The sequence below is a fragment of the Phoenix dactylifera genome, chromosome 8 (assembly GCF_051530095.1).
Source record: "Phoenix dactylifera cultivar Ajwa chromosome 8, Ajwa_hap1_PhDact_Kaust_v1.1, whole genome shotgun sequence".
In the NCBI taxonomy this organism is placed as follows: Eukaryota; Viridiplantae; Streptophyta; class Magnoliopsida; order Arecales; family Arecaceae; genus Phoenix; species Phoenix dactylifera.
Window position 1 is genome coordinate 26,777,645 of NC_143197.1, and position 10,770 is coordinate 26,788,414.

General features: G+C 34.6%; 1 protein-coding gene across 1 annotated transcript; it reads left to right on the top strand.

Moving 5' to 3' along the window:
• The first annotated feature begins 266 nt into the window (after positions 1–266).
• On the top strand, positions 267–2,102 carry LOC103709119 (protein ETHYLENE INSENSITIVE 3-like). Its single transcript, XM_008794323.3, has one exon. The coding sequence runs from the start codon at positions 267–269 to the stop codon at positions 2,100–2,102; it is 1,836 nt and encodes a 611-aa protein (XP_008792545.3).
• Positions 2,103–10,770: the final 8,668 nt, after the last annotated feature.

Sequence of the window (10,770 nt, forward strand, 5' to 3'; positions counted from 1 at the left end):
GTATATATCATTATCTCTTTTCTTTATGTTTCCATTTATTTTAAGTTTTTTTTCTTTTTAATTTCAAAAATAAATTTTTGCTCCTTATTGAAGTAAATCACGAGAGAAAAATCTTCTTTACTATGCACATAAAATAAAAATTTAACAAACTTTTTTCCATTGTTGTTTCAGTATTACAACTTGATTCTGTAAACATCTTCTATGCAATGTAGGAGGTATTCAAATCATTTTTTACTTGCTTCTCATTATACACTGTTTTGGTTAAGATGTCAGGCGAGCAAATAATGGAAAGCTACACAATGCCCTCCACTTCTGCCGCTTCCCCTGATGCCTTGCTTGAAGATGGTGCGATCAACGACGAAGTGGAGATGAATATGCTTCAAGAGAGGATCCAAAGTGACAAAGCTTCACTGCAGCTCTTGAAGGAGAAAACGAGGCAGCAAGCAAATCGAAAAAAGCAACGCGAGCTGCAAGAACTAGCACGGAGGAGGAAGGCGACGAAACTGCACAATAAGATTTTGGCTTCCATGGTAAAACTTGTGCAGGAAGACCTTGCACAAGGATACTCCTTTGGCATTATAACAAACCATGGCAAGTCGATAGTTGCTTCCTCTGACAACCTTCGAGAATGGTGGAAGGAGAAGGTGAAGTTCCAGGTGAATGCCCCTAGAGCTATCGAAAGGTTCAAGAAGAGGAACCCAATCCTCGTATCAAGTAGCAACAATAACTCTGAGACTTCCATCCCTGGTGCATTGAAGCAGCTAACAGATACTATATTGAGCTCAGTCATTTCGGCTCTTACGCCGCATTGCGACCCTCCGCAGCGAAGATTCCCGATAGAGAAGGGTGTTCCGCCACCATGGTGGCCTAGTATGATGGAAGAATGGTGGCCCAAGTTGGGCTTCCCAGTGGATCAATTACCTCCTCCCTATAAGAAGCCGCACGACTTGAAGAAAGGTTGCAAGATTAACGTCCTCATGGCCATGATCATGCACTTACTTCCCGACACCCAGAAGATTCATGAGCTTGTAAGCAAATCGAAATCCCTTCAAGATCGGATGAGCATGAAAGAAAGCCAGCTTTTCTCCTCTGTGCTTTGCCAGGTAAGTAGGCTTTACCAGCCTATGCAATCTTCAGCTATTCCTGATGATGACGACGACGTTGGCTCCAGCAGCAGAGCTAGTCGGTATGAGGTTGAAGCATGTGATGGAGGCTCTCATGATGACATAGTGAGTTTCGGCATGGTTGGTGAGAATATCTTTGGTTTGAATGCTTCTGGTGAGATGGAGGGCATCCCAGTTTCAGCTCCTTTGGAGAACAACCAATGGATGGAGTTTGCTCAGCACAGTACTAGATCAGATCAGCCACAGTTCCTGAATCATGATTGGAGGAATGCTCAACAAAATACTTGGCCAAATTGCAATGTCGTGGCTCAAAATCCTCAAGTTACTGGGCTAGCTCAGAATCCTCAGGTTACCGGGCTAGCTCAGAATCCTCAGGTTACTGGGCTAGCTCAAAATCCTGAAGTTACTGGGTTAAGTCCTCTTGGCTCAAATTCTGGTTCTGTGAACGTCTCTGGTCCCGGTAATTCAGATGATGGGCAAACTTTAATAGGTGGTATGACGAGGTTTTCTAATAATGATATTAATCAGGGCAACAACTTAGTGGTTCAACAAGGTCCAGCAACTGTGAACAACAACATGAACGTTGCTCAGCCAATATTTACAAGCAGTCCTGGTATTTACCACCTGACAGTCGCTGGAAATACGTATATGTTTCAGCAGACTCCTAGCATGGATTCAAGTCCTCTTCAACAGCTAACTGGGATGCAGAGAAGCAGCAACCTTGGACAAGGTATTGGAACGAACAACCAGATGACTCAAGCTAACAACCTCAATCAAACCGAGATGTACCCAAATGAAAATATTGCATTTGCACCTAGATTTGGGAAACAGCCTAATGGTGCAATTCTTAACCTAGACTATGCTACTATTGCCAACTTCTCCACGATGGAGGACACCAGTGCTTTCTCTGGCAGAGTTGAGGAGGGGATGCTGATGCAAGACAGTAGTTATTCCTGGCCAACAAATTTTGGTTTTTAGGATTGTTTCTTCCAAGTTTCCTTCTTGTTCATGTACTTCAAGAGTTTAAGGCCTTTTGTAATCCATGCATCTATACCGAGAATATTGAAATGAGTAATTTTCTAGTGTCTTACCAAATATCCTTGAGTTCACTGCATTTGGATTGGCCATGACCCGAAGGATTTAATTAAGGAACTACTCCGCATCTCCATTAGGTCCAAAACCCATCCAACTGCAAAGAAGAAATCAAAAAAATTACTATTTCATCCTACTAACACATGCAAATCTAAACCAAGTCTTTGTGAATGTAGTTAACTCTGGACCACAAGCTAGGGCCTAATTGACAGGTAAAGATTGTGCAACCAAGTAAACATAGTTGAAGGGAAGTATGTGAACGTATATGTACATAATATTTGAGAAGGAAGTAAGAAAGAACCTCTAATATAGGCATGCCTTCATTGCCATAAAGGAAGATTGGAACAAAAATCTTCACCAAAACCTTTGCTTCACTTCTTCATCAATATTCTTCGTAGAAATCTAGGAGCCTCACCTTAGATGACCTTCAATTGTTTGCATCAAGGAAGATCTCACTACAACATAGAACCAAAGCAATAGCAAAGATGGTCGATGTTCAATCTTGTTGGTTATTTGGAGTGGGATAGTTGGTATAGGATGGACATGTATAAATAGTTGCACATTCATGTATCCAGCCAACCTGAAGGAAAATTATCAACTATTATTGAATTAAAAATAAATTAATAGCAATAAATTCACCATTATCCACCTGTTATAGAAATTATTACTATTAATGACCTTAATTGCTCATACATTGAATTTTTCTATCTCTACTTTGTAGAAATAAAATGCAAATTTAAATACAAATTGATCTGATCAAGAAGAAGAAAGAATTCCTTCAACATGCTTAACTCGAATATCTTAAAAATATTTCGAAAAAAAGTAGAAAATTTGGTAAAAATAGGATCAAGGTCCTCTTTTTTTTCGTTTATGAATTAATAAACCGAGATACATAGTATCTATTTATACTAATAAGATCCATCCATCACAATTCAAGTTAGTTTCCTCTTACAATTCAAACAGGATAGCACTTTCCTAAAATAAACATAATTAGTGAAAATAAACATGAAAAAACTAAAATTTTACAAAAGGGGATCTTGGCTTTTATATTGGCTTTACTTTCGGTCACCCTGTCTGATTATTTTTGAATTGGAAGATACATCCAGTTAAAATCTTTCTAGAAAAAGAAATTTTTAGTTTGATTGGCTCATTTCGGAGTCGATACAATGATGGGTCTGATCCCTAGGCACATTGCACCCTTTAAGGAGGGCGTCACATCGTAGCACTCGAAAAATTATTCAATCTTTTTTTAAATCATCTCAATTAAGTATCATATAGTTAAGTTATGTCTCCTAGAAGTTTAGCATATAATTTGGTTTTCTGATGTGGCTGATCTCACTCATGGTCTCTATCCAGTCCTATCCATATATAGTAGCTAAAGTGGTGCACATTGAGTTTGGTGATCCTCTTCGATCACAAATTAGTGACAAATTAGAACTTTTCATATCCATCCATTCTAGAAGTTTCTAGAAGGAGCCCTATTTTAGGTGAACCATACTTGTAAAATCCCGTATTTATAAATCCCCAAGTTTAGAAGTGGTGGCGTAGTCTACCTCGAGGCTGGGCTTCAGCCTAGGTTGGGGTAGGATAAGTACAAGGTAGAGTTAGGAAATGAACTCTCCAAGTTTTTCACAGAGAGCGAGAGATGTACTCTCTTCTAAAAGTTCTAATAAAAATAATAAGTTTTTAGATGCTACAATTGTAGATCTGCCTTTCTTTTGTTAATCTATAGGATATCAGCTGCCATTAGGATAAATTAGATTTTAAAAACCATAAAAAAATTTTGATTATAGCACAATAGTTTGACAAAGAGTTTTCTACGTAATTTCAAAATATAGAGTTTTAGAGCACACGATGGTAGACCCAAGTATAGTAGTTTGGAGAGCACCATGCTAATAGGCCATGGAAAATGTGCCATACTTTTTAGCATTCAAAATCAAGAAAACTAATCTATACCACTTGGAGGGTATAATTGCTTGCCGCTAGGACAAGAAAATGTGGTTCGATTGCGGTTGGAGTCAACTCGCCAAGGCGAAGTAGGCATAGAGTAGAAAAGGTAGGGATTTCCCCCTCAAAATCTCAAATAAATAAATAAATAACTTCAAGTTTGTTACAAATTCAATAATAATAATAATAGTACAATACTTGCATTAAATTTGAAGTTCTCTATAAACATTTCAAACAGCACTCACATAGCATTTGGTAGATGGAATAAATTTTTGAAGGCTTATTCCTTGCACCATAGAGAGATAGGAGAAAATCTAGCAGAGGTTTTTTGGTATTTGGTTGGACAGATAAGTGCCAGGAATAAATAAAAAATAAAATGAATTAAGGCCCCATTTGGTATTGCTATAGGTAGTAAAGTTTTCGGTAATAGAGCTTTCTTTAGTATAGCTTTTAATAAAAAATTATTTATTGTTTGGTAGGTATATTTTTTAAGTATCGTAAAACTTTAATATCTGTATAACAACCAAATTAAGAAAATACTTTTTCTATCAGAAATGATAATAGTGAACATCACATAATACCTTCAATTGTTTAACTTTTGTATTATCAAAAATTCTTAACTTATAAATTATTTATTTTGATATTTTAGTCTAAATAATATAATAAAATAATAAATTTTATATTTATTATAAATTAATATATTATAATAATACTATAATCCAATAAAATGATAATAATGTAATATAATATTATTATATTCTTATTGTATTTTATACCAAAAATCCTTAGTATAAATTATTTTTAATTTATAAATTATTTTATATCTTAATCTAAATAATATAATTATTTTTTATTGGTGATTGCCAAGCAGTAGAGAATATCATAATAGCAAATTGGATAGTTTTTGATTCTAATAGCAATATAAATGTTTGACTTTGTTCATCTATATATAAAACAACAACAAAATTGTTCATATATCCACAATCTTAATAACAATATTAATATAAGTCAACATCAACATTTTTCAATATCCATATTACAAGCACAATATCTTAAATAAACAAGTCAACAATTTATAAGAAAAGTTGTAGTATGATCATGCAAAACATCCTTCTCACATTCCATGTTTGACGTTAATCCATTCTCTCTTTTTTTTTTCTTGTGGTTCATCAATCTCTAAATAATCAAGAGGGAGTATGATCCAGAACAATCACCAAACTTCATGTGGACTACTTTGGCTACTATGAAATAGGCTAGACAAGGTCCAGAAATGAGATATGCTATATCGAAAAGCCAAATCGTAAACCAAATTTTTGAAGGCTATAACTTTGGTCATATGATGCATGATTAAGATAATATTTTTTTGAAATTGGATAATTTTTTGAGATCTATAATTTAGCACAAGCCTCCTAAAGGTTAAAATGAGTTGAAATTTTATCATTTAGATTCTAAAATAGGCTGATCAAACCGAAAGTTTTTTTTTTTTGAAAAAGATTTTAATCAAGCATGTCTCCTAATCTGAGAAGAATCAAGCAGCGTACTAGAAAAAAATGATGTAAAAGTAGAGATATACGACTTGTAGGAATTTATTATTTTTATGTTTATTTTTACTAGTTATATTTATTTCTAGAAAACTAGTTCTATTCAAATTAGGAGAGAAATCCGACTTGAATTGTGCAAGGACAGACCTCAGTTATTATAAATAGAGGCTATGTGCCTTAGTTTTGGATCATTAATTGAATCAATGAAAAAAAAGGGGGCGTAAACCCTACTATTATCAATTGTTCCATTTTTTTCTAAATTTATTTTAGGAGATTCGAGTTGAGCAAATTGAGAGAATTCTTTCTTAATTTTCTCTAATTGGATCAAGTTGGCATTAGAGCTTTATCCTCTACATCTATGGAGCTTTACTTTATGGTCTAGTTGTTTGAGCAATACAAGTAGATAGAAAAAAGGCTATCCATGCTTGAAGTACATCAAAGGATAAAGACAAGTATGGTTACTAATTTTACCTTGATGGATGATGAGTAAAAAAAACATCTCATACAACTAAAGGAGATGATTGCACAAATCACCACAATTGTATCTCACTTTGCAACACCCACAACCACCAACAACTCTTGTAGCACGAGACGAGGATCTACCATATAGCAAGAAAGATAAAAGGCTAGAAACCATCTCCAAGCAAAGCCTAGCAATTCAGCTGTAGGGAGCTAAATCCAAGAGGAGCCATGAAGAGGCAAGGAAGCAAGTGTCTCTCTCTTCAGTTTTGATTTAGTGGGAGTTAATTTTTCTAAACAAAAGGAGCCTTGATCCAGGAGGATCATTAAATTCGATGTTGACCACTTTGGCTACTACAAGTAGAGTTGGATAGAACTTAAGAGTGAAATCTGCCATATCGAGAAGCCGAATCGAGCCAAACTTTTGAAGGTTATAACTCGATCATACGTCTGATTAAAATGATCTTTTTTGAATTTGGATAACTTTTTAGGATCTACGATTTAGCATGAGCCCTTAGGGGTTAAATAAGTCGAAATTCTATCGGCTCCAAAATAGGTCAGTAAAAAAAAAATTCAAGAAAGATTTTGACTGAGTGTATTTAAGAGTGTATTTTGATTGAGTGTATTTTTTAATCACTTATGAAATTATTAAAGGCATTCTCACCATAACAATCAAATAAATAAATAAATAAATAAAATAAAATTGCATATGAAATTAATTTTCTAGATCATAAGATATATTTTATAGCCTAGGTGTATCTTTTCTTCATTAGGTATAATTTATGGTCTAAGAAGTCCATGGACCAACCAAGTTTTAGCCCAGTCCTTTGCAGTATTCCGGCAGATAAGTTTGACAATTTATGGCCTGCCCGATTCACCCATTAGCGAATAATCCAATCATCATCACCAGCTCACTCTTCTCGTGGCTCTGATGAGATTGACCTGCCCAACTCGGATAAGTTTCAAAACACTGCCTCCATCACGAGAACGGTTTAGACTGCAAAAATTGAAAGAACAACAAAATAAAAAATTAAAAATAATCATAAAGTTCATAATAAGAAAAATTCTTGATAGATTTCCATATCCAAAGCAACAAAGAAAGGGTGTGAACTGGGATGTTCTAGAAAATATGCGCACTAAATATTTTGTTTCCTTATCCTTCGACTCTCAGAGGTTCCTTTCCTCTTGCATCTCGCTGTTGATATCTCATCCATTAATAAATAGTCACCATTTATGAAAAGGGTCGTTTCCTATTTATAGACGGAATATTTAGTACTGGATTTGAGCAAATCTAATGATCAGATTAACTGCCTGGGAATGGATAGCTGGGGATGTGTCAAGGTGGTCATGTACGATTCGGATCTCTAATTAATGACATGTCCATCCAGTCGGCGGTCCAAATTTTAAGATAAAAAATAGAAATATATTTATTAGTTTATATGGAAAACAATTGCTAGATTAATCTTTTCTCATGGCCCACTGTCTGAATAGCAAAATAGGGAAGAAACCAATTGTTTACCCGTATTCTGCGGTATGAACAAAAGAAGATGGTTTTTTTTTTGTCTAGGTTTCAATTCATCGAGACTTTCTTTTAATGCAACACCACTAGGAAAAAAAGTATTTTTTCCTTTTTTGCTGTTCAAAAGGTAAAAATATCAATCCCTACCAAAAAAAAGATAATAATATAGATAACTACATTGATTCCTTAATAATTAGATTATTTGAGATCAGAAGTACCCTTAAAGAGGCTTTGGATTCACATCTCTAGCCTTAAATATTTGACTGATATAATAGTTAAGCGAATAATGTAGCGATTTGCTGTCCATTTAGAGCAACTAGTTATCAATGTGATTGGCAAGGATTACGATATATAGCGAATCCTATAAAATTTATTTCATCAAGGAGTAGATCCTATGCAAATCTCTATTTTAATATAGAGTTATTATTTAGGTTAGAAGAATGCCCTTGGACTTCAAACAAAATGAACATATTGACCACGTCAAAAATGACAAATTTACCCTCATAATGTTCTAAGACTGAGCTAGATAAGTAAATATGATTTTTTTTTTTTAAGCTTGGTGTAACATAGATATGACTAGTTATTACATTGCAGGCTCGCTTCCGCTGCGAGATGTCCATCATTAGATATTATAAATCTGTTGTTGCATGATATATTGATATATATATCAAACTAAAACTTTTTACATCATTTTGGTAGAACATGTAAATAACTATATATATTTTTTTTACATCATTGCCAGCATTCTTTTGTGATAAAAAAAGTAATCCAACCTTATTTAGTATCAGAAATAGTACAATAATAAAGTTACTACATATTCTCGAATATCGCCAGTGTAGCTGAAATATACGCTACTTCTTTTAGTTCGATCATCACCACGTGTACTTCGCAATAAAAAATATGTTCTAACCTTATTAAATAACAAATGTAGTAAGAAAAAATAAAAGTTACTATGTATTCTTGAATCTCGATTATATATTGGAAATATGTGTTGACACACGTCCATTCATACGAGGACGTTCTTCTTCCAAAATATTCGCCACATCAATACTTTTTCTTTTGAAGAAACACCTTAAACTAATGAAACTATCTGATATGGACATATTATTTGGTAGTTTTGGTGAAATTTGAGTGCATGGTTTCACTTGACTTCAGCTATGCATGCATTATTAGGGCAGAGGGTAAAATGGTACTTGGGCCTCCCGGGGGTAGGGAGGGGGGCTTTCGGGCAAGATCCTGGTTGGATTTCCCTCCAACACGATCTTCACAGTGCCCTAGCTTTCACAAGTTGGAATGTTGGGTTAATTTTAATTGCAGTTAAAGAGCCCGCACGGCCCCCCTATATAAACCCCCTTGCCTCTGGTATCTCAACAAACAAAGCCTCTCGCTTCCCACGCGGAGAGTGAAAGCTTGAGGAGAGCGTATAAGAAAAAGAGAGAGACAGAGATGAGGAGCACCCTAACCCTTCAATGCTTGGCGAAGGTGATATAGTGGTATAAGAAATCGCTTCAAGCTAGGTTCGACCCTCACCTCTTCTCTTTCTTAATCCTATCAACAGATCGAAAGTGCTTTTTTTTTTTTCCTATGGCTTCCTTCACCGCTTTGTTTTTGAGTTTGCTCTTGTTTGTAGTCTGTAAAAGTTTTATACCGTAACCTTTGCTTTCAAGAGGTTATGCTAGCTATGGTTTTCGATATTATTGGTTGATATCTTTTCTTGTGAAAATTGCAACTTTACATGATTTTAGATTATAAAGTTCCACAACATAGGGCTTCATTCTCTAATTGTTTTCTGTTTGTTTCTAGTATCCATCACTTTTTCTTTCATATGGTTGTGCTTAAAATTCTATTATAGTATTTGAACTATTGTTGCCCTTTTTTATTGTAAAAATGATTCATTTTTTTCATGTTTTTGGAGTCTATTTCTATGTTTCTATCGTGTGGGTTTCATATCTCGAGGGTGATGAAAAGAAATAATCTAAAATGATGACCGCAGAGGATAAAAAGTTTTCCTTTTTTATTCTTTTGTTGGATCGCTGGCCGTATTCGAAGTGTTATGATGAATAAAAGGTAGGCATGATATTGTGATCGCGGATAAGGGTATTTATAGGCCATTTTATATGTTTTCTGGCATTTTCAGGTCTCAATCATTTTCTTTTTTGTTCTCTCTCCCTCTCCCTCTCTCCCTACCTCTTATTTTAGTGGCTTGCTGCTACTATCCCATGCTCTCTTTTTTCAAAACTCTTTTCCTTTCTGCTATTCTATTTTTGTAAGCAAATAATCAATTATTTTGGTTGCCTATTTCCCTTCTAGATTGGGTTTTGCTTGGATAAATGCATTGGAACCTAAGTAGTATATCTGATCCTAATATATGAGTTAATAAGAAGGGATGAAGGATGCACCTGCATGTCCTCTCCCCCTCTTCGCCATTGATTTTATAGCATTTTATTTCATTTTTTGCTGTCTTCTCAGATTAGAGCAACATTTGCATGTATTCTCGCTTCAAATATTTAAGACATACTTTAGTATGTACCAATCTTATATTTCATTCTCTCTCAAAACCTAATACTTTTGTTTTTTTTGCTTCCTCCACTTGATTAAAGTTTCAGTGGTTAAAGCTAACAAAGCTGGTGCCAAAAAATCTATTTCATAGTATTAAGCTGACACTTTCCGTGGGCATCTTGGGATACTCTACCTTTGTGCTTTGCATGCTTTCTGTGCAGGATTTATGTAAGTGACAGAAAAGGCCTTTAAATTATTTATTTTAAAAATTGGTTTTATTTAATCTTGTGTTTTCCCTTTCTAGAACATCTTATGCTTTATTCTCCTGTTTTTTTGTTTTTGCGTCACCAAAGTAGTTTTTGTTTCTTTTTTTCTCTAATTTTCTATCCTTCATTCATATTGTGTCTTGGGTGGCTTTGTCCTCCCTTTATGTAAAAAAGAGGGGGAAAAAAATCATGTTTCATATAATATCTGCTTGCTTGGAAGCAAACATGGATATAATTTAATTTTCCGCCATTTAGATTGGCCATCATTTGCTGCTTTTGATATATTTTTCAAGTAAGGGTTGCTTTTGACATCAACATCATAC

Bases quoted from the DNA above. Each gene is read 5' to 3' on its own strand.
- LOC103709119 (XM_008794323.3), top strand. From the start codon at position 267: ATGTCAGGCGAGCAAATAATGGAAAGCTACACAATGCCCTCCACTTCT.